The 25,458-nt window shown below is 37.6% G+C and overlaps 1 protein-coding gene across 1 annotated transcript in view; it reads left to right on the top strand.

Moving 5' to 3' along the window:
* Window positions 1-25,458, top strand: part of LOC126484287 (ubiquitin carboxyl-terminal hydrolase 14) — a 133,709-nt gene that overhangs the window by 75,433 nt on the left and 32,818 nt on the right. The window contains exons 5-7 of the mRNA XM_050107713.1: window positions 5,835-6,099; window positions 17,189-17,345; window positions 23,213-23,278. Of these exons, the coding sequence (XP_049963670.1) occupies window positions 5,835-6,099; window positions 17,189-17,345; window positions 23,213-23,278 (488 nt within the window). The remainder of the gene's footprint in view (window positions 1-5,834; window positions 6,100-17,188; window positions 17,346-23,212; window positions 23,279-25,458) is intronic.

Here is a 25,458-nt window from a genome sequence, read left to right as displayed (position 1 = left end):
AATTTGAAAGAGAGTATTCCAGTCAACATTGTCAAAAGCTTTCTCTAAGTCTACAAATGCTAGAAACGTAGGTTTGCCTTTCCTTAATCTTTCTTCTAAGATAAGTCGTGAGGTCAGTATTGCCTCACGTGTTCCAGTGTTTCTACGGAATCCAAACTGATCTTCCCCGAGGTTGGCCTCTACCAGTTTTTCCATTCGTCTGTAAAGAATTCGTGTTAGTATTTTGCAGCTGTGACTTATTAAGCTGATAGTTCGGTAATTTTCACATCTGTCAACACCTGCTTTCTTTGGGATTGGAATTATTATATTCTTCTTGAAGTCTGAGGGTATTTCGCCTGTTTCATACATCTTGCTCACCAGATGGTAGAGTTTTGTCAGGACTGGCTCTCCCACGGCCGTCAGTAGTTCCAATGGAATATTGTCTACTCCGGGGGCCTTGTTTCGACTCAGGTCTTTCAGTGCTCTGTCAAACTCTTCACGCAGTATCATATCTCCCATTTCATCTTCATCTACATCCTCTTCCATTTCCATAATATTGTCCTCAAGTACATCGCCCTTGTATAGACCCTCTATATACTCCTTCCACCTTTCTGCTTTCCCTTCTTTGCTTAGAACTGGGTTTCCATCTGAGCTCTTGATATTCATACAAGTCGTTCTCTTATCTCCTAAGGTCTCTTTAATTTTCCTGTAGGCGGTATCTATCTTACCCCTAGTGAGATAGGCCTCTACATCCTTACATTTGTCCTCTAGCCATCCCTGCTTAGCCATTTTGCACTTCCTGTCGATCTCATTTTTGAGACGTTTGTATTCCTTTTTGCCCGTTTCACTTACTGCATTTTTATATTTTCTCCTTTCATCAATTAAATTCAATATTTCTTCTGTTACCCAAGGATTTCTACTAGCCCTCGTCTTTTTACCTACTTGATCCTCTGCTGCCTTCACTACTTCATCCCTCAAAGCTACCCATTCTTCTTCTACTGTATTTATTTCCCCCATTCCTGTCAATTGCTCCCTTATGCTCTCCCTGAATCTCTGTACAACCTCCGGTTCTTTTAGTTTACCCAGGTCCCATCTCCTTAAATTCCCACCTTTTTGCAGTTTCTTCAGTTTTAATCTACAGGTCATAACCAATAGATTGTGGTCAGAGTCCACATCTGCCCCTGGAAATGTCTTACAATTTAAAACCTGGTTCCTAAATCTCTGTCTTACCATTATATAATCTATCTGATACCTTTTAGTATCTCCAGGGTTCTTCCATGTATACAACCTTCTTTCATGATTCTTAAACCAAGTGTTAGTTATGATTATGTTGTGCTCTGTGCAAAATTCTACCAGGCGGCTTCCTCTTTCATTTCTGTCCCCCAATCCATATTCACCTACTATGTTTCCTTCTCTCCCTTTTCCTACACTCGAATTCCAGTCACCCATGACTATTAAATTTTCGTCTCCCTTCACAATCTGAATAATTTCTTTTATTTCATCATACATTTCTTCAATTTCTTCGTCATTTGCAGAGCTAGTTGGCGTATAAACTTGTACTACTGTAGTAGGTGTGGGCTTTGTATCTATCTTGGCCACAATAATGCGTTCACTATGCTGTTTGTAGTAGCTTACCCGCATTCCTATTTTCCTATGCATTATTAAACCTACTCCTGCATTACCCCTATTTGATTTTGTGTTTATAACCCTGTAGTCACCTGACCAGAAGTCTTGTTCCTCCTGCCACCGAACTTCACTAATTCCCACTATATCTAACTTCAACCTATCCATTTCCGTTTTTAAATTTTCTAACTTACCTGCCCGATTAAGGGATCTGACATTCCACGCTCCGATCCGTAGAACGCCAGTTTTCTTTCTCCTGATAACGACATCCTCTTGAGTAGTCCCCGCCCGGAGATCCGAATGGGGGACTATTTTACCTCCGGAATATTTTACCCAAGAGGACGCCATCATCATGTAATCATACAGTAAAGCTGCATGCCCTCGGGAAAAATTATGGCTGTAGTTTCCCCTTGCTTTCAGCCGTTCGCAGTACCAGCACAGCAAGGCCGTTTTGGTTATTGTTACAAGGCCAGATCAGTCAATCATCCAGACTGTTGCCCTTGCAACTACTGAAAATGCTGCTGCCCCTCTTCAGGAACCACACGTTTGTCTGGCTTCTCAACAGATACCCCTCCGTTGTGGTTGCACCTACGGTACGGCTATCTGTATCGGTGAGGCACGCAAGCCTCCCCACCAACAGCAAGGGCCATGGTTCATGGGGAGGATCATCAGTGTACTGGTGTAAATATCTTATGGTGGAATGTTTTGACCTGAACAGCACATCTTCATACAAAGTGTCTCCTCCATTTGGTCGTAAGTGTATCACAAAAAGTTACTGGAATTTTAGTAGTAATTCTCTCTCTCTCTCTCTCTCTCTCTCTCTCTCTCTCTCTCTCTCTCTCTCTCTCTCTCTCTCTCATGCCTTTCCATTGTTAATGTATCTGCACATTATAATACAATGTGCAACTATTATGAGGATTTTCTATCTCAGCTGTAGTAATAAGGTACAATGTTTGACTTACAGTCTCTTAACTGTTGTGGAGTAAAAACACAAGCCACACAAGACTGGTTGTTTCATTGTAAAGCTAATTTAACGTAATTTTTTATTTAATTCATGAAATTGTGTGAGACTGTGAGTATCAAAGCTACTTGGATTTGGAATATGTCACTGTTTCATAACCAAAAACATGATAAGAAAATAAAAAACAAATTTCCATTTGTGGTGTAAGGATCAAAACTACTGTAATGAAGTCATGTGTAGGATAAATGGTGTGCGGCCCAAGGAAGCCTTTCAACTTGGATTTAAAAATCTGGGATTCATAACTCAGTTTTTTTCTGTTTTGCAGGAAACTTATGAAATAGGAAACCTACAGAATAGGTTGTTCCATTCTGTATAGCGATGATTAAGTTTTGTGGAAGTGAAAATCATTTTTCTGTGTGATGTACATGGAGTAGGTGCTGTTGAAGGAGTCCATGTTATTAACTACAAATACCATTAGTCATTTACGTACTGGAATGGCAGGATTAGAATTCAAAGATACTTGAACTAGAATTCAAAGATACTTGAACAGTGGCCTAATCAAAGTTACCTCTTTACACTTACATGTTTGTTAAATAACCTTTTGAAGTGTAGATTCTGTTTGAAAATGTTGTGCTGAATTTATGGAAGATACAAAAGTGTACTAGCAGGCCACAGAAATTCAAGGCTGTGGCAGCATATGGTGTGTTTCAGTGTAGCAAAGAAGACGGGAGGCTCTAGAAATTTACTGTTATGTGCAGTCTATATTTCTCTATCATGCATCACTAATCTTTACAAATGGAACATGATATAAGGAGACCCTTCTGGACACATGCCAGTTCGTTTTGCCTGAATAGTCTCTCCTTTGAAAACTTGCCAAGTGAAAAGCAATTGTACACTTCACAATGCCACCCTTTCTTATTCCAAATTTTGTTGATGACTCATTCAAAACTTAAAGGTTGAGAGAATATTTTTAATAAACGGTAAAATAGTTTGTTTTCTCTCCTGTTTCTTATGCAGAATAATTTGAATAGAAACAAAATGTGTTCATTATATCATTTTATTTCAGATAACAAAATTCCAGTTCTTGCAAACAAGTCCCAGGGATAGTTACAACTTTATTTACAAAAAACCATACTATAATTGTAGGATTACGAAGTCACTATTGCTTTACCCCAAAGGTGAATTTACATGAGACTTCAAATCCTTAATAGCTCTGTTCAGATCAGTGGTAACTGAACTGAGAAAAGCCGGCCGAAGTGGCCGTGCGGTTAAAGGCGCTGCAGTCTGGAACCGCAAGACCGCTACGGTCGCAGGTTCGAATCCTGCCTCGGGCATGGATGTTTGTGATGTCCTTAGGTTAGTTAGGTTTAACTAGTTCTAAGTTCTAGGGGACTAATGACCTCAGCAGTTGAGTCCCATAGTGCTCAGAGCCGTTTTTGAACTGAGAAAAACAAATGCTAAAAGTACAAGGTACATTAACATTAATAACTTTGACAACTCTTTTCACTCAGCAAAAGTTTCTTAACCTTGCTTATTCTTTCTAAGCGTATCTGAGACTTAAATCTAGGTGTGCTCACCATCATAACATTATGTACCATATTTCTGGTTCGGTATGCTTCAAAGTCGGATGGAAATTTGAATTTTTGCAAACCTGACAAAGTAAACCAGTCTAGAACATTGTTTAATTTGAGCACCACAGTCCTGTGTGTAGTTTTGTTGGAAAAGTTAATGCATTCATTGTCTTTTGATCCAAGAACTAGCTACTTGTTCAGTTGTGTGTGTGTGTGTATATAATAGAGGGAAACATTCCATCCTCTCTTCCCGTTATCCACCAGGCCTCAATCTCCGCTAATTTCAAGTTGCCGCCACTCATACCTCACCTGTCATTCAACAACATCTTTTCCTCTGCACTTCTGCCTCGACTGACATCTCTGCCCAAACTCTTTGTCTTTAAATATGTCTGCTTGTGTCTGTATATGTGTGGATGGATATGTGTGTGTGTGCAAGTGTATACCCGTCCTTTTTTCCCCCTAAGGTAAGTCTTTCCGCTCCCGGGATTGGAATGACTCCTTACCCTCTCCCTTAAAACCCACATCCTTTCGTCGTTCCCTCTCCTTCCCTCTTTCCTGATGAGGCAACAATTTGTTGCGAAAGCTTGAATTTTGTGTGTATGTTTGTGTTTGTTTGTGTGTCTGTCGACCTGCCAGCACCTTCATTTGGTAAGTCACATCTTCTTTGTTTATATATATATATATATATATATATATATATATATATATATATATATATGAGGTGGCTTACCGAACGAAAGCCAAAATTCAAGCTTTCGCTACAAACTGTTGCCTCATCAGGAAAGCTGTCTGCTTGTGTCTGTATGTGTGGATGGATATGTGCGTGTGTGCGAGTGTATACCTGTCCTTTTTTCCCCCTAAGGTAAGTCTTTCCGCTTCCGGGATTGGAATGACTCCTTACCCTCTCCCTTAAAACCCACTTCCTTTCGTCTTCCCCTCTCCTTCCCTCTTTCCTGATGAGGCAACAGTTTGTTGCGAAAACTTGAATTTTGTGTGTATGTTTGTGTGTTTGTTTGTGTGTCTATCGACCTGCCAGCGCTTTCGTTCGGTAAGCCACCTCATCTTTGTTTTTATATATAATTTTTCCCACGTGGGAAAATATATATATATATATATATATATATATATATATATATATATATATATATATATATATATATATATATATATATATATATATATATAGAGGGAAACATTCCACGTGGGAAAAATTATATATAAAAACAAAGATGAGGTGGCTTACCGAACGAAAGCGCTGGCAGGTCGATAGACACACAAACAAACACACAAACATATATATATATATATATATATATATATATATATATATATATATATATATATATATATATATATATATATATTTTGTAAAAAATTGTAAGATTAATAATAGGTGATTAAACTTCAAACTTTTTGATTTGTTGTCTGATACCTATCTATTGAGGTGCCAAGCAACATATGTTTAGTGTTAGTTATACATGTCTTGCAAAGTCAAATTCAGAGTTAGTGAGTAGTTGCTTGCCTAAAATTGCATTTTCTCTCTGTAAAGGAACCTTGGGATGTTGTGAGATATTGTACTGCACCCATGTTTTTCTAAGAGGTTTATATGTGGTCCTTTACATAGAAAAATGTGTGAGATGTTAACAGTGTAATAGTGTATGTCATTGCTCTGTCAGAATCATATTATTAATTTCCAACAGGTGTGACATTATCTGGGGAAATGATTCCTGCACAGTCAATTACTGCAGCTCTTAGAGATTTGTATGAGTCAATGGAGAAGGGAGCCACTATTCCTCCTATACTATTGTTGGAAGTGTTACACATGGCTTTTCCTCGGTTTGCTGAGAAAAGTGAACATGGGGGCTTTACTCAACAAGATGCTAATGAGTGTTGGACAGAAATGGTGAGAATGTTGCAGCAGAAGCTACCACCAAAGACAGCTGAAGGCCAAACTTCTACTTTCAAGTAAGTTAACTGTAAAATGATGACAGTAATTCCAAAGAGATACTTACATCCATTGTTCTTTCAGTGTACTGTTCATCAGTGAACAATCAGTGCTTAATACACGAGTCACCCATTTCATGTATGACACTGGATAGAAAGACAACATTTGTACTGTTAATTTTGTAAGGAGATATTTATTTCCACAATAAGGTTTCTTCTTCAGTACAGTAATGTCATAAAGGTAAAAGAAACTGTTGGCAACCACAAACTGTGCTGAAGTGGGTGTAGGCATTAAGAGTTATTCATTTGGAACAGATGTAACGAGGAAGGTGAGACCAATATAAATACTTGAACAAAAACTTTCCAGTTTTAAGAAGAAATTCTTCTGCAGTAGAAACTGTTTGAAACATAAGAACAGATAGGTGAAAGACAGGCTAAATATCTGCTGTTTGAAATGTTCGTCACCCTGTTTTATTATTTCATTTGTATTATGTATAGAGTTTTCAGGAGGCTTCTGACATGTCGCCACACCAATTCTGATGCTATTCTTTATCACCATATATAATGTTTTAACTATACAATGTCTTGAAGTTCAGTGATTTCCTTTGGTAATGTAAGTAAAATAAGGGAAATACGACCATTCATCTGTAGAAGACTGATGCATGGAACGTGAACTTGTGTAACAGAAAACAGTAGTCGCACTAGTTTTTCATCTCTTGCTCTTTTTGTAGTAAAGGTACATAAATTCACACACACACACACACACACACACACACACACCACAGAAACAGACGTAAGGAGAGGTCCTTAGCAGTGGAATCAACTTTCTGAAACCATCTGTATGGTCATGTAATTTTAAGATCCCAAGTATCACACACTGCAGCCATTCACCATGGTGGGCTGTCATTTGTGAATAATTAATGAAAAAATTCAGAATTTTGTTAGAACTTTGTTTGAATCTCAGTAGCGTTAAAAAAGTTACATTACATTGACTGGTTGCATGGTGTAACGGGTAGGGTAAGGGCTTCACATGCAGGAGATTATGAGTTTGAATCTGATAACATGCATCAATTTTTCTTTATTTTTAAATCTTTGTAGAAATGACTTTGATCATAATTTTTATTCAATTGACTGATTTAAATGTACTTTTTTTGTTTCCATTCCTTTGTCACATCATTTATGTTTATGTGCCGATTGCCATGCGAAAAAATTGCACATTTTGTAATGAAAAATACATTTTTCATACTGTTGCACAGGAGGTAGAAATAGTTTATTTTCTCTTTTGTTTTTTAATCAATAGATTGAATGTTGTAGTAGATAAATATAATTAAATTCACACTAACAAAAATTCTGAGTGGAAAAAGAATAATACAAAGAAAAATTAAATAAATGAAAAAGTTCATATGGTGATTAAACTGACGTTACAAAGGAAGAGAAGCAAAAATTACATTTGAACCAATTAATAGAATAAAAATAGTGATCAGAGTGATTTTGATAAAGATTTAAAAATAAACAAAAATTAATGCACCTGATGAGATTCAAACCCTCCATCTCCTGCATGTGAAGCCCTTACTGCATTCATTATACCATATAATCAGTTTATGTAATACAACTTTTTAAATGCTGTAGAGCGCTATGCAAAATTCCTAAACTTTTTTAGTCAGTTACTTGGAAACGAGGGCCGCCAGGGCAAATGGCAGCATGATGTGATACTTGGCATCTTAACCTACATCACCGTATCTTTGATTTCAAAAAGTCCATCCCATCATTGGGGACCTCTCTTCGTGAATGTATGCTTAGGCGTCTGTGTGGTTGGCGTGCGAATGTAACTACTTGCAAAAGAGCAAGAGCTCTAAATCTAATGCGAATACTGTTTTCTGTTAATGTGTTTCTGTTCTCAACACATTGGCCCCACTATAGGTGAATAGTTGCCTTTACCATATTTTATGTATCACTCCATCCAGGAATATCCTTTGTTAATGTGGTAGACATCTCAACTGAAACTGATTTCTTGTATATCCACTGGAGAATGTCCGCTGTAACTTACTCTGATGTGGCATACATTCTTAATCAGAGATATGCCAGTGTACCTGGTTGAGGTTTTGAGGTTGTGTAATAATTCTGCCAAAGTAAAGATAAAGAGGTGCCAGGTGCAGTAAATAAAATGGCCATTCAGTGTACCTATCTTGATATGTCCACTGACAAGCAAGTTGACCACTGAGGAAAAACAAAATGTCAGTAAACAGTATTCTTTCGTACAACAGGAAGGACATTAAGTTTTTTAAAGATTACTGTACACTTTCACTGACCTAAATGTGACTTACTTCTCCGCTAAGTAATGTTTCTTCCAGTAAACTACCAGTAAAATCTAACTCATTAAAATATATTTCAGCAGAAAACTCCATCATACACTTTTAAATCTGTGTGGTTTAAGACAAGTTGTTTGCTAGTACAGCCCAAGAAATTATGTGGGAACATCCAGTTTAAGTGAGGGATTGTCAAAGGCTTTTCCACCTTAGCAATGTTAAACCATATGAGATTTGAGTCATTAGGATTTTCTATGATGTGTGGAACTCTTTGACACAAATGCTTATACCACTCACATCTGGGCCTATTGAGATTCTATCTCTTCTATGTGAAACATTCCACTTTAGGAACAACTATAAGTCCTCATTAAACCAACATGTGTAAAGTAGTCCATACAGCCTACTACATATATAGATGTATCCTGCAGAACTTTTAAAAATAGATACCTTCAGTCCTCCGCTATTACGCTGCCTTTCATAATTGATTTCTTTCTGACAGCATGTTCCATTACTACCTTATACTCTATCTTGTGTCAGTCTGCTTCCTCATTACTTTCCTCTCTGTCCTGCTGCTTCTTTTTTACTGACAATCTTCCTCTTGTTCTTTTCATTTTCATATTGTTTCCAGTCGTGGATGTCAACCTTGCCTTTAAGTATTTGTGCATATATTTTTTAAATTTATTTTTGATGACTGATTTTCATTCAGTTCCCTTGTCATACACCACACCTCAGATCTTTTTCTCGGCTTAGGATGTAGAGTAAATGTCTTTCTTTAGTTACTTTTGTAATATACACTTACTTTCCACCGTCTTCTTTTATTAGTTTCCAAAGAAAATGTTGAAACCTATTTTTTAAGTTTGCTCTATTTTTCCATCCCACAACACTATTTGCATCAATGGAATGATTTTGGGATCAGTCATTTTTGTTTATATTATAAATACGTTTTTATGGTTACATTTTTGGAGCTTGTCATTGATGTCAGAAGTGTTTATTGCATTATTTTTAACAGACAGAATGGTGAATACATTTAAAAATCCTATTTTGATGTGTTCTATGTTGCAAGTATGTGCAAATTTATTTTGAAATATAAATTTACTAGTATTAAAAAATTTAGATATTGTTTGCTTTTCGTAAACATGTAGACAGAGGCTTCATTTGTAAGTAATACCAGTTTTGCAAATTGTCAAACTCCAGCCGTATTTGTGGTCTGTTTAGTTCAACTTGTATGTCTCATATGTGATAGACAGCCCTCTTAGCTCCTCCTTGCAGTAATGTATAGTGCCTCTGAAATCTCATACCATACATCTCATTTAGTTCATTGATATGTGGTGGTTTGAAAGAAAACTCATTTGGATGAGCTGAAAGTAAGCACTGGTTCTGGGAAGTTTGTAACAACAGAAGCACAGCATGAGAGTTAAACCAAGTTTATTGCTACTAAATCTTCACTTGTTTAAACAATGGTGGTTCACATGATGAAGCTGCAGAAATACATGGTGAAATTTGTACCAAATTAATGTGCAGATGCTTGTGAAACACTGCTTGTATGGTAATTTTGCCATTTCATCAAGATTCTGGTGTGTTACAAGAGTTTTTATTGCATTGCAGTGTTGATGGCAAACAGTTAATACACTCAGCAAGTCTTGGAAGCATCTATTGTGACATACATTGCCATTGTGCTGTATATATGGTAAAGCACACACAATGTTCCAGGCATATTCTTTGCAATTATGGAAGGAGGAAAATGTTTGTGGAAATGAAGGGAAAGAGATATCCATCATTGGATGATAATAAATGGGTAGTGCATTTAGCTTTTTTGTTGATGTTACATAGATTTACATGACTCAGATATCACTATAAGAAGAGAAGCTACTTATCATTGAGGTCTGTGTTGAAATTAATGCCTTAATGTATCAGCTTTGTCCATCCGAACAATTGGCTTGTACAGAAACAAACATTTTTTGATTATCTTTCATTACTGTGAGTACCTCCAGAGACGGCTTCCTTCCTTTACAAACAAGACATCAGGTTTCACCCAGTAAAGCGAAGTGAAGACCTGGCCAGTATGGCCATACAGTTGTGCTCATCCACAAGAAACACAGAGAAGGGGTGTTGTCAGTAAACACCCCAGCATTTTTGCAAGTGAAACACTGTGACACACTAAACATCTATGCGCCAATGCTTGGTGCAGCACAACAGTTGAACATTGACTGACACTAGTCGTTGAAAATACTTCTTGCACACTATCATTGTGACAACTTCTATTTACAGTGTCATTGTTTCATCAGAATAAAGCAGTATTCACTTTCTCATGCTTCATTTATTAATTAATCCAATGTTGTACACATTTTCTGAAACTAATTTGTCTCATTCACACACAATGACTCATTTATTCTGGTGCTTTTTAAAACCAAATCTTATAAAAAAGAAAAATTTCTGTCAGAGAAGTCCAGATCTCTGCACTAAAAGCAGCTGCAGTGTTTTTGCAAAGTTGGTATTTCTTTGATCACAGAACTTGCTGCGTAACAAGGCATATGTCTATATCATCAGTGAAATATGTAATGTGTGAACTTTTCTTTTTCTTCTTCTTCTTCTTCTTGTTGTTCTTCTTCTTCTGTATAGCTGCTTGAATCCCACATTGCTTTGCACCATTCCCTCCTGCCATAATGTGCATACAATTGACTTAATCATCTTCTACGTTTTGTTTGCGCATTCCCTCATCGTTTCCAACTGTACTGCTGCTGATTTATCCTCCTCGTCATCAATAAATTTGATTTGATTAACAGCAACCTATCAGACTTGCCTGTGAAAGTGTTTTCCATGATCACTGTCCACGCTTTCAACACACACTACTTTGAACAGGAATGTTAACTATATCTACTGTACCTTATCAGATGACGAAACTAGTTCCTACTAATTCCTGGCCTACAGTTCACTTACAGTAAACCAGGATCCCAACCCCTATTAATTTTCTTGTCAGTAGTGACCGTGTTCATGCAAAAATCCATCAAAATTTTAATTGATCTTTTAAATAAAAGTAAAATACAGGAAATAATGTTAAAGAATGTGGAAGAAACCTGATTGCTTACTAATGAAACAAGTAAAAAGTCAGTTGTAGTTAATGCTGGAACAAATGCAAAAACTTTTCAGAATATGACAGTGCTTAGAATTTACCAAATAGTGCCTCACTTGTAGCAGAATAATTATTAATGTTCATCAATATAGCTGGCACATTCCCTTGATGAATCTGGAATAGTGCAATATGACATGTTCTTACAGGTAAACAAACTTTATTCAGGACAAAATTAACCAGTTTAAATTTTTCCCCCCTGTTTAAACATTACCAATAAGTCTAGCTAATGTGCTGTGATTGGTTAAAGCTAACTGGTTTAATGTCGCCCACTTTACGATATGCATACTTCAGTAGCACCTTGAATAAGATATTGCATAATCCACTGCAAAATTTCACTAAACATGCCAAAGAAAGAGCGACATGTATAAAGATGGCTAATGCCAATTTACATAAAATGAGACATAACATAAAATTTTAAAAAAATAAAGTAGAATATTTCTTATTATTGTAAGAAATCTGGAAGGTGTAATGCAAATGCTAATAGATTTCAACAAAAACATTTGCAGTAACATTTTACTGTGAAAAGCATTACACAGCGGATTCAGTTTTAGTTCAGTGCTTGAAATTGTTGGAAGTATTATTTAAAGGAATGTGTCGGAAAGTTATGTTCAGTGAATAACAACTATGAGGAAATCCATGTATGAACTCATCAAAGCGAAGTTAAGTTTCATTGAATAAATCATTTAAAAATAGATGTATAATTGTTAGAGGAGAGTTGCTTAACCATTACAATATTCAGAGAAAGAAACTTAGCTTAGTAATAGTCGTGTATTGGCAGCACACAGACATATTTCAGTGATTGTAATCATTGTTAAACAATGCTGCTGCAGCTTTCCTCTTGAAATAGGTAGTTAGTGTGAAGGTGCAGTAAAAGATGTACACTGATGAACCAAAACATTATGACCATCTACTTAATATCTTTTTTGTCCGTCTTTGGAATGAAATAATCACTGATTCTGCAAAGCAGGGTTCTAGCAGTTTGCTGGTAGTTTTGTGGAGTATGTGGCATTAGATGTCTACGTACAAGTCATGTAATTCACATACATATTGTGTTGCTGATTCGTGTACGCAGTAATGGCGCCTTACACCAATGCAAATTGGTTCCATAGGATTTACACCAGGTGAATTTGGTTGCTGAGACATCAGTGTGAGTTCACTATAATGCTCCTCAAAGCACTGTAGTAAGTTTATGGCTTCGAGAAATGAACAGTTATTCTGCTGAAAGAGGACATTGCATTTGGGGAAGACATCAAGCATGGGGGTACAGGTCGTTTGCAGCTGTGTTCATGTCTTCAATTACTGTGATGGTCTCGTGAACACTGCAATCGTAATTGACAATATAAGTGGGTTGACATGTAAACACACATGGGTGGTCAGCTACGGAGCTCCATGTTCATCAGTGTTCGATGGATGGTGTGCTCCAAAACTCTTGCGCATGCACCGGCATTGTGCTCTTTTGGCAGGGACACCAATCATACTTCACAGAGCAGAGAAGCCTCCAAGCCCCACATTTTGTGAAGATTTGTGGACATCCAACCATTTAGCACCTAGTGATGGTTTCACTGCCCTCTCTCTTTCCGTAGATGCTCATGACCGTATTATGTGAACATTCGACCAGCTTCCACGTTTTCAAGATACTCATTCACAGGCTCTGTGTAATAATAATCTGTCCGTTATCAAAGTTGCTTATCTCAAGGGATTTTCCCGCTTGATGCCCTCATCTTCACTAGGGTGATAGCATGTCCGTGTCTGTTCCACCTGTATACTTTTACGTCACGTGCCTGCAATGCCATCAGGTGGCATCCACCGCGGCGGGTAGTGGTCATAATGTTTTGGCTTATCAGTGTTGTGTATATTATGGTCTTGTTGATGGAAGCATTGGTGGCCAAATATGCAAAACAATTGTAATTCATAATGAACGATGTTATGTTTGCCAGTGTCACTGCATGTAAATGCACTTGCAACCACCATTAAAATGTGTAGTTTTTGTATACAGTTTTAATTTGGCAGTTTGCATTGTGCTTTGTAAACTGTCCTGGTAATAAACGTGTCTCTGTACTGTTCCCATGTCATCACAGTCTTTAACCCATTGCATGGAAAATTAATCCAATATGCATAACATTTAAATACATATTGTCCCCAATTTTTCTTCATTCCACAATACGGTGCTAAACAGGCCATGTATCTACAGCTATACCTCACTATTTATGCTCGCATATTGCTCAACAACCAACAAACAATAACTGCTATCTACTCATTGTTCATCAAAACTTGCTGCACTCTCGCTTTTGCAGAACATTATCCAGAGTTAAACCGTATTAAATATTTTCAATTTAAGCATATACACATTATTAGGAGAAAAAACAGCATCAAATAATAATAAAACAACAGTAAATACAGCAAAATAAAAACCATTCAGTTTCTTGACTGTTACTAAGGATACCCAACCCAAGCTGTGATGTGTTACGCTATACACAAATATTAGTACAAAAATTAAATGTGTATAGAAATTTGGATGTATAGTCTTATCTTCACACTCTTTGTAAGGTAATAACTTTGCCAGCATTTAGAGGCAATGTTTCAAGACATGTGTAGCAAATTATTTAGCACTCAGTTGTCATGTACACCGTATTCTTTACCTTAGAAAGTTACGTTAGAGGTAATTTTGTAACATTTTCTTCTCTATTAAATTTGAAATATAGAACCATGGACTTACATTAATGGTTCTGAGATGTACGGGTAAAACAATTTTCCAGGCTATTCATAAATTCAGCAAAATAAGTACATGCTAGGGTCCGTGTTCCCTTGCGAACAACTGCTTTGTTATACAAAGAATTTAAAAAATGCAGATAGGGCAAAGCTTCGTGATCAACACTGAAGAATTTTTCATGAGGATGATGAAATATATTGTAGGGCTTGTTTGAATTTTTACACACTACTTTTTTACATTATTTATATTACTCTCCAGTGTTCATGCCACTGAATATTCAGTTGTTTCTTGTCTCTAATCAAATAAACTTGATCTCTATCAAAAAACTGTTCAAATATTGTATTAATAGTCCCAGCTGGTTATCTGTGATTTTTGTTTTGGGTGCATAGAACTGCAGAATCGTCTTCTTTCTATGCAGCACACACAGCAGTTGTAAGATTGTGTCTGTACTATCTACAGGGCAGAAAAAACAGAGAAACGGTGTTTTTCAATGGTGGGCAATATTACTTTCTGATGACACGATGAAATGTTCCCACTCAAGTTGCTATTCTTTTGTTGAGTATGTCTTGTTAATGGACCTGAACTGTACCTTTTATATGTTACATTTATATAAAAATATGATTTTTATTTTTGTTGTAGGAAATTTCTGACAGGATATAAATAAGTTTGCATTAAAGGAGGCCACTCACAGAAAAACAGAAGTGTTCAGTTCAGGGTTGCCACAGGTTCTGGAAACCAGGGGATTTCAGACACATCAGGGAAATCTGGGGGGGACACTGGAGAAACTCTTTTTTGTCTCAGCAGATCAAATGGTTTGTTTACTGAGGTGTCAGGCATTGTCGCTGGCTGGATGCAGCTGAGTATGTTTGTCACTTCTGTACTCCTTATTACTCCTGCTTTTCCTCGTCCTACCACTCCCCTCAGCTTGCAGTCAGTGTTGCCACCATTTCTTACTGCTAGCCTAGCAGCTGCCGACGAGACGCAGGGTGGCATGGGGAGTGGTTTATTTGGATTTGATTCTCAGAGACTGAATAAGCAGTGGCCAGAGATGGCAATCCTGTGCATGAGTTGTGTTTGAGTGATTGTGTGAATGTGTATGTGCTCTTGTTTTCTGACAAAACCTATGGCTGAAAATTTAGTTGTGAGAATGTGATTGTCTTTTCTACGGGTCTATCTGTGGTTCAGCAATCTTCTTTATGGTGAGTTATTATTGATTCTCAGAGAATTTGAACAAAGTATCTGTTGCATGGATTGATCACCGTGGTCTCATTTCATCAACATGCTCTCTGTCACTTGTGAATAGCTGGCCATGCGAGTGGACTTCCACTACGGGCCAAAACTGCAAGCCGCTTCTGCGGGTATCTGTAATGGATCAGGCCTGCTGATCTGAAGCCATTCAGTTCCACTAGTGTGCAGGCACTGCCCGTCAGATCTGGTCTCACCGATCTGCCCGCAGGCCAGGTCTGTTTGTGTGTGACCTAATGCAACGTATTTTCATGATTTATCCGTGGACCTAAGACTGCAGTGCTCCTCAGCAGGCCAGAGGCCACGGGTGATGGATTTCAGGAATTGCGACTGTGTTATCGCAAGAACATTGTATAGTGTGTCATTTTATTTGTTCTAGTACATTTTGGCACTTCAAAAGTAGTTTATATGTTAGAAAATATGGACAGTAAGAAGAAGACAGTTGTCAGTTGTTGGCAGTTTGTACACTATGTACTCAGATATTTCTCGAAAGAGAAATCACACTACACCTGTAAAATAATAGATGTAACACAGTGTGTAATAATGGACAATAACGAACATAGTACAACCGATATTTTATTGACGGTCACCAATAGTGTTGGTTTACACAACTGTTTCCTGCCTTATACAGTTCTTTCAAGATGCCTACTTTTTTCTGAGGCTACTTCTGAAAGCAGTGAAGGTATTTTAAATGTCTTGCGACTCCAATGAACTGTCTGTTTTTGTCAACAGATGTTTCATTTTACTGAAATAAAATGACATCAATGGGCTTAATGAAGCACATATACCATTTGGCTTGCTTTCTCTGTCTAATAACAGCACATTATAAAAGATGTACATGTTAGTACCTAAAATATCTGCTCACATGTTTAGAAATACAGAAGTCCTTAATTTTTTTTGTCAACATACATCTTTGTTTACCCTTCAGCTCTCACAATTTGTCTGGGAAAAATGCTAAAACTTGTCCGGAAATCAGGGAAATATCAGGAAGTTTCACTTGGGGAAACTTGTGGCAACCCTGTTGTTGTCAACAGGCACACACAAAATGCCTGTGAACAACTCAATGCTTCTGCGTTTGTGTGAGTGAATTTTATTTTTATATGACTCTAATAAAATGTTCTTGGTATTCCAATTCAACCATTTCATTGACATTTCACAATATATCTGAAGTGCAACCTGCCTGATCCTCTGGGGAAAATAAAAGCTGTTACCTAATGGGAACTACCAGTATCGCAGCAATCTGGCTTGACCAGAAATACAAAAATATTTTGTTCTTAGAATTGGTCTCCACAAGTTGTATTTTTATGTTACCATTCAGTCTGGCATGATGCAGCCAACATGGTTTTACCCTCCTGCCTTAATCTCTTCTTCTCAGGATAGCACTTAAACCAAATGTTCTGATTTATTTGTTGGATGTGTTCAGATATCTGCCATTCCTGCAATTTTTGCTCTCTACTGCTTCCTCCTGTACCATGGAAATTATTCCCAAATCTTTTAATACACGTCCCATTATCCTGTTCCTTCCTTCCCTCACTGAATCTGTGTGAAGCTACTACCTTCTCAGTCCACTCAATCTTTCGTAATGCATGCATAGCCTCGTGTGTGTGTGTGTGTGTGTGTGTGTGTGTGTGTGTGTGTGTGTGTGTGTGTGTGTGTGTGTGTTTGCAAATGACGTCAAGTTAATAAGCTAAGTTGTTAATTTGATCGTTCAATTTACAGGTCACTGGTAGACCAGTACTTTGGTGGTACCTTTGATGTTGAATTGAAGTGTACAGAGTCTGAAGATGAACCTCCAAGTCACAGCATAGAAAACTTTCTGCAGCTGAGTTGCTTCATATCGCAAGATGTCCGATACATGCATTCAGGCTTAAGATCTGTGAGTATATAGTAAATGTCTTCTCTTTGTGTCGGAATATAGCCAGGTTGACCCAAAAGTGCTTAAGTGTGGTGCATATTGTTGTTTCAGTCCCAGGCTATTGTCATCTTTGTGAATGTGTGTGTTATTGACATAAAATGTAGTTAATTTAGTGAAGTACCCAAGGCAAAACTGTGACTGTCCTTGTTTGTGTCTCTATCAGGAAATAAGACAGGATATCCAAAATATGTCATATGACTATATTGTTACATTCCATCCTGGATTTTCCACTGTTTGAGATATCATAATTGTAGCAACCTCCCAGTTACCACTTTGTAAATTTTTGTTGTTATTGCTAAACTTATTTAAACATTACATTTTTCTTCTGCTGTGTGTAGCTACTCCCGATTATCTGGGATAATGTGGGGCCACCAAATCATCCTCATCAACTAGCTTTCTCAGTAGAACAGCCCAGTAGTACCGTTTTATTGATGAAGTTAAGCCTTGCTACATTGGCTGTATAATGGTGGTCATGTTAGGAGCTGAAAACTTAGTTATGATGAGACCATAATCAAATACGAGAATCCTTTTATTGGGATGTGAAGACGTGTTATCAAGCAATAAAACGGCCTTCTTTAGCAATCCTTTCTCTTCTAGAAATTATCAAACTTGTGGCAGAAAATGAGTGTGGAACCAGTTTTTGAAAAATTTCACTATCCATCCATGCTATTTTTTATTGTAATAATATACAAGGAGGCTCTTAGCTGCAATATCCTTGAATGCTCCTCCCCCCCCCCCCCCCCCCCACCACCACCACACACACACACACACACACACACACACACACACACACACACACACACACACACACACACACACACCCTACCCCTGCAATCACTAGTAGTTTCACTTTGTGGTTCCCAGAAGCATTATCAATGCACAAACCTGTAGTGTGTTCTTTACACAGCTTAATCCAAGAGCATGAACTTCTTTCGCAAATTTGGTCACAGGTGATGCTTCAAAAATGAACAGTAATACTGTACATTGACGGCCTGCCGTGGAGGAACATAATGCGTTAGGATAACACCATCATAGTCGTACACGAGAATCACCCTAACTTTCGCCATACTGAGGCTCTGATGCACTTTCGACTTTCGCAGCAACCCCTAATGACACCATTCGTTGGATTGGCGTTTCAGTTTTGGCTTGTACAATGTGGCCCATGTCTCATCCAGTGTTACGATATGGCGTAAGAAAGCCTCTCCTTTGCACTCGTAGCACTCAAAGTGCATCTGAGCAGTGTTGTAACCCATCCATTTCTGTATTTCCCTCAAGTCATGCGGAACCCATCGTGATGCAATTTTTTGCATGCCCAGGTGTCCCTTCAGGATTCGAAGCACAGTCATATGTGCTAACCCGGTTGCGTGGGCAAGCTCACGCATTGTATGGTGTCAATCACTATCCACTAACGAGGCAACAGCATGCACTACTTCTTCAGAGACACTAGGATGACCTGCCCGATGCATGTCTGCCACAGTGTGCTGACCTTCATTGAAGCCTTTTCCCAATGTGCCACTGTTCTGTACGGCAACGCTGTTTTCCTGCATGCCTCTTGAAGACCTCGATGACACTGTCGTTCTGTATGCCCTGTGGCACATTCAATCTTGATCCATCTCCATTGTTCCTGCTTCGAAAACATAGTGACACCATTATGTTAGACCACTTGCTCACAAGTGACTGTGTTTCTCTCGATTGTGCACACACCGGTGACATGGGACGGGCAAGTCCATTTGCTCGCAGGTAAGGTAGGTATGTCAACAACGTGTGCTATCAGCGACAATAATAGATTCCATTGCCACTATTTAAGTTCCAACCTACATACTTGGTAACTATCAGAAATATTTACACAACCTGTTATGCACTAGACTATAACCTACCTGTCTGATTTATGACATTACATTGTTGAGTCATTTATGAGTAGTATACATTTTTTAACCATCTGATATACTACTTTGTAATGAAACAATGGAAAATCCAGTGTGGAATGTAACAATATTATGAAAAGGAAAGTTGTTACTCACCATATAGTGGAAATGCTTAGTCGCAGATAGACACAACAAAAAGCCTGCCACAAATCAAGTTTTCAGCCATCAAGGCCTTCGTCAACAATAGATGACAGACACTCTGTGGTTTCAGCTGCCTGAGACTGCGGTTGTGTGTGTGTGTGTGTTTTTTGTCTATTGTTGATGAAAGCCTTAATGGCTGAAAGCTTTATTTGTGACAGTCTTTTTGTTGTGCCTTTCTACGATTCAGCATCTCCATTTTATGGTGGGTAGCAACTTTTCTTTTCATAATATTGCTACTACTTTGTAAGTAATGTGTGTGATTTTTATGTTCATAAGTAGAATCCTGAGGTTTTTTTTTCCACCTGTAAACTACTTAAGTTTTTTGTTGCTGTTTAGTTTTCCAGTGATTCTGGATATAAAAATTGAAATGGATAAGTATAACATTAAATGAAGTCTGGAGAGAAACAGAATGATCATGTAGCAATCTCTAGGAGAGAAATTAAGGTAATAATGAATGTTAAAGTACGAAGAGGTGCCCAGTTTGACTTGGATCATTACCTCTCCAAGATCAAAATTAATTTCATCCCTCTCAATAAGGCCGTGAAAACCGGAAATGAAATTCATAAATATGACGATGCAAAGCTCAAAATCAATCTAGGCGTATTAGATCAGTACAACCAGCAACTGACATTTGAATCTCATGAATGGATGGACATCGTCTCCAATATCCAACAAGCCACTAATACTGCAATCATGGAATCTAAAAAGAGAAAACATAGATGGTGGAATGAGGTTTGTGGTGAGGTGGTGGCCCAAAGAACAAATGCCTGGAAAAAGGGGAACTCAACCAGGAGAGTTGAATATTTTGATTTATTTCATGAAGTTCGAAAATATGCCGCTAGAACTTTATGAAGGGCTAAGCGATTGTATGAAAAAGAGCAGTTAGAACAGATTGATCAGAATTTCCGCAGAAACAATGCCAGAGTCTTCTATCAGACATTCAAGTCGAATTTGATAGCATACCAAGCCCCTAGTAATTGTTTTAGAGACGAAAATGGAAATCTCAGCCTGACCAACAAAGAAAACTGCACGATCATGTCTCATTATTTTGAAAATCTACTTAATTGTGTTGAACTGAAAGAAAGATTCCCTGTATGTCCCCCAATCCACAAATTACCCAACTCATTGCCACTGGTAAAGAGGAGATCAGAGAGATCAACAACAACATTAAGAATAATAAGGCAGCTAGTGAGGATTCAATAGTGGTGGAACTACTGAAGCTGGCAAATAATGAAACTATAGATGTACTAGTCCAACTTTTTGAGGAGATATGGACACTGGGATGATACCAACTGAATGGCAGTCAGCTTTAATCCCTCGTCTACACAGAAAAGGTGATACAAATAATGTCAGTAACTATAGGGGCATCTCATTGGTATCTGTTCCATATAAGATTCTCTCCAAAGCATTACAGAACAGAGTAGGTCATCTTGACCAACTGATTGGGGAAAATCAAGCTTGTTTCCGAAAGGGCTGTTCATGCCCAGAACAGATCTTTAACCTGAAGAACATCATCAGGTACAAAAAGAAAAAGAAAAGAAAAAAAAAAAAAACTGGAGGAAATAATCATGTGGTCATGTTTGTTGATTTTCAGAAGGTGTAGGACTCCATCAACCGAGAGACAGAGTTTGGGATGGATGATACATCAAGAAAGCTGATCAAACACTCTCACTAACACAGTGTCAAAAATAAAATTTATGGGTGAGGTTTCAAAACCCTTTACAATCAAAACGTGAGTAAAACAATGAGACGCACTATCCCCACTCCTTTGCAACTGCGTGTTGGAAAAGGTCATTTGAGAGTGGAGAAAGTTGTTAGCACAAGAAGAGACAAATGAAGAGCAGCTCAGACTTGGTCCTAAGAACAAAGGGGTGTACATTGACTGCTTGGCTTTTGCAGATGACGTGGCTATTTTTGCTAACAACATATAGAGTCAGCAGTCAAAAAGATCAATAGGCTGTCAGAAAGTGCTGAAAAATTTGGACTCCAGATCTCTATTCAAAAGACAAAACATATGACAAACATCTGTGATGGATCTGGATGGATGGTCACCAATGTGGCAAAAATCAGACGAGTTAAGAATTTCAGGTATCTCAGTGAAGTCATCTAGGAGAATGGGTTAGAAGAAGAAGCAGTTAATGTCAGGATGAGGCAGTTAGATCAGGCATACCAAATGACAAAGAATACCTGTAACAAAAAGTCTTTGACTATAGGGGCCAAGTTCCAACATTATAATACAGCTGTAAAACCTGAGGGGTTATATGCATCTGAAACTTTGACCATGCATAGACAGGTCAAACTGAGTGGCTGGAAAAGTGAGAATGTAGGATATTAAGGGAAATCCTAAGTAATAGATGGGTTGATGGACAGTGGCGAATGAGAGCAAATGAGGACTTGGACAACAAGACAGAACCTATCACAGCATCCATTAAGAAGAGACGATTATTATTTTACGGTCATCTCATGAGGATGGACAGTGATCAACTAACAAAAAGAATATGGAGTTTCATCCAATCCAAGAAAACAAGGCTGAGATGATTCAAAGAATGTGAAAAAGATATTAGGCAGATTGGTATCTCAGAGAGAGAAATTCCTGACAGGAACAAATTTAGAAGATTGGTGAACAACTACCAAGGTTTTAAAATGGGACCAATGTTCAAAAGACGTACAGGACCTTTGTCCGAAGAGCATAAACAGACACTTCTTGATGGGCTCAGAAGATACTGGTAAGAATTCAAAGCTGAAACAAGAACAAGATCCAGACACTAAAATGAAATTGGTTGTTACCACGCAGTCCATAGAGGCTCAACTCGATAAAGAAGGAAAGGAAAGACTAGAAAAGAAAAAAAATGAATGTGTAAGTTGAGGGCTGTAAAAATGCTTTTCTTCATTTATTTAACAGTACTAGCAAGTTATCCATCAAAAGTGACAAATGATTAAATTGGTTCAGCAAATCAAACTTGTGGTCTGATACTGTAAAGCAACATTTAGAACAAGATGTGATCAACAGTATTTTCAGAAACAGTTCCTGCTATTCACGTCACTGTAATTTGCATAGCGGATTGTCTTGCATTCTGAGATACAGAGTAGGCAAACGTATTGATATAACTTGTGGGTGTCTAATGCCTTGTCATCTATTAGTGGATTTACTGCCATTCGTCCATTATTAAAAGAAGAAGATATTAATTATTGTAACATGTGAACATCCTAAAAGTCACTCATTTTCACTGTAATTTTTCCCAGCTGCTGGTCCTTGCAACCTGTTCACTAGAGGAGTGTCATAATGTTCTGCCTCATCTTTGTGACAGAATTATTACACAATTATTTGATACTTACAAAGTAGGTCATTAAAGTTCTGGATTCGTTTAAAACTTACAGCCTTTTGGTGGCTCAATGGTCACAGATTTTTTAGTGATTTCAGTTTATTATAATGGTTACAAGTACTTGGCATTACTAGTACCAGCATGACTCGTCATATACCATGTAAAAACCTCAAAGTATTTTAATGTAACATAACAATTGATTTCATTTGTAAAATTGGTAGCGAGCATGTTGTAGTATGGAACTGTTTCCACTAGAACATTTGTAATACAAGAGGTGGTGCAAAGAGAGTGCTTCATATCTTTGTCTGATTGATCATCTGTGCAGAATAGTTTACAGTAAGAAAAATGTTGTAAGTTGAATATGCAGTAACATTTGTTTTGTATATTTTAAAAAATTTGAAACTGTGTATTAATGCTTTTGATTTATCAATTTCTGCAGAAAATGCAAGAACAGATTACAAAACTTTCGCCCTCTTTGCAACGAGATGCAGTCTACACTAAGACAGTAAGTAAAAATCATACATTTGTGTACATGACAGTAATTTGATAGAAGTACGGGCTTGCTTACTATTGCACCACAGTAGCATTTCAAGTATACCACAATGAAACATTCATATAATAAGGGAAGTTCTGGCAAAATGTAAATACTTTAGGTGTAAAGGAGGCCACTCCTCAAATAGGCACACACAGAAGAGAAAGAAAACATGGTAGCTTTCAGAAGTAGTCCTTTGTCCTGCTACAGTACAAATACATGCACACTCCTATTTGGTGAGTTGCGTCCATTACTCCTAAAGTATTTACAATGAAACCTGTATTTTTCTGCCAAAGCCTGCAATTGTAGAAGTTAGTTGCTTGTTTTCAAAAACAACCTAATAAAAAATGTGTGCGCTCCATCGAGGTAGCACTCATTGAATATTGCAGTTACATTTATATTCAATCCCACTAAATTAATTTTGATTGTTTGATTCATACTTTTAAATAATTTTTAAGATGCTGCTAATTATAATTACTGTAGCAATATAAATAGTAGCTATTTTCTTTAATTCAGGTCAGTTGAAATGTCTTACGTTCTTGTGAAACACTCTTATATCATTTTGATCATTTTAGTACAGTTAGGTGTTCAAGTAATTTCCTTGTAAAAAACTGAAAATTTTTGCACATTGCTTGCTTAAAGAATTTCTGCACACCTCTGCAATATACCTTCCTCTCAATAAAAACAGTATTCACTGTTTTTATTATGTCAGGCAGAAGTTCATCAGTGAGAAGCTGAAGTAAAAAAAAAAGAAAGCAATGGCAAGTCTATCGTATAACCAAGCTCATTCTAGTGTTACATTTACCAGTTTAGTCATACACTGCTCCAGAAGTGAAAAACATGTTAGATCTTTTACCATTGTACAAATTTGTTATTGTTGCATTAAGTACTTCCATGTTTATGATACAACATTGGTGTCCTAGAAGCCAGGTCGGTAGTTCCCATTAAAGTAAAACTGTGGTTACTCTTAAAAATAAAACATTGAAACTTTCTTATCTGATTTCCTAGCAGATGCAGTGACAGTAGATAAATTATTCAGATGCATGAACAATCTTTGTTGCAATTATGTAATTGTTGTATTAATCCCAGTTATGCTTTTCACGTGGTTGGTGCATCATCAGACTGGAACAATAAGGACCTAATTACAGCTCAGATATGCAACCCAGCAAACAATGGGTTTAATATCACTGACTTAAAAACTTACTTGTTTGAACACTGAAAGTTTAAGTATTGGGCTCAGTTGTCATGTAAAATGATACCCTTGTCATAAACTGCAAGTTAATGTAGGTGAACTATAAAAAAAGCTAAAGGGATAAACAGCAATGAAGAAGAATGTGTCTTATAATTGAAACTCACCTTAGCAGAAGGAAGAGCTAGGACAGTGGTAGGTACATGTACAACCACCAGACTAAATGAGGTGGAACTGCGCGACTTGAGAACCAGTGAGGTGGTAGTGCTGGGGCAGTGGGAATTTAAATGAAGTGTAGGGGAATGGGGGGAGGGGGGAGAGGTATGGGGGAGAGGAGGTTGGAGGTATGATATGCAGGTAACTTTTTGTATTAATATGAAATAATTGGAAGAAAGGGGGGGGGGGATAAATGAGGAAATAGTGTGACATGAGATTCATGTAAGATGGAGGGTAATGTTGCAGTAATGAAAAGGGAAGCTTGTTGTGCAGTTAGAGGAAAATTTTGACCAGGAAGTATAGCAAGAAGGGTGCCATAAGTGTTGTAAGAAGAGGGGAAGGGGGATTGGTTTTAATGAGGAAATAGGCTAAGAGGGAGGGTAGGGGTGAGTGGAAGTGGGAGGGAGGGAGGGAGGGGGGCAGGAACATTTAATTTTGGAAAGAAGATGGATTACATACTACCGTAAAAAATTGTCTTTCCATAATTAACTGCTCATTATGACTGTGTTCTGCAGGCCGTCTCATTAATTTGGAAATTTTTTAGTTCTTCCAAGAGAGAAAGCTTTTTGTCCTTGGGGCATATCTGAGGATTTATTAATTTGTCCAAAGGAGGCTGATTATGCTTGTTTCTCCCAAGATGATAGGAGAAGGTTGTTACTTTTCATGGTACCCTTCCTAGTTAAAGGGTGTTCTTGAAATCTTCAGGGCTCATCCAGTTTGACCAATATATGAAGAGGGTCACCGTAAG

Source organism: Schistocerca serialis, chromosome 6 (genome assembly GCF_023864345.2).
Source record: "Schistocerca serialis cubense isolate TAMUIC-IGC-003099 chromosome 6, iqSchSeri2.2, whole genome shotgun sequence".
NCBI lineage: Eukaryota > Metazoa > Arthropoda > Insecta > Orthoptera > Acrididae > Schistocerca > Schistocerca serialis.
Note: the sequence above shows the minus strand (reverse complement) of the source record. Positions and strands in the feature narration are given on the sequence as shown.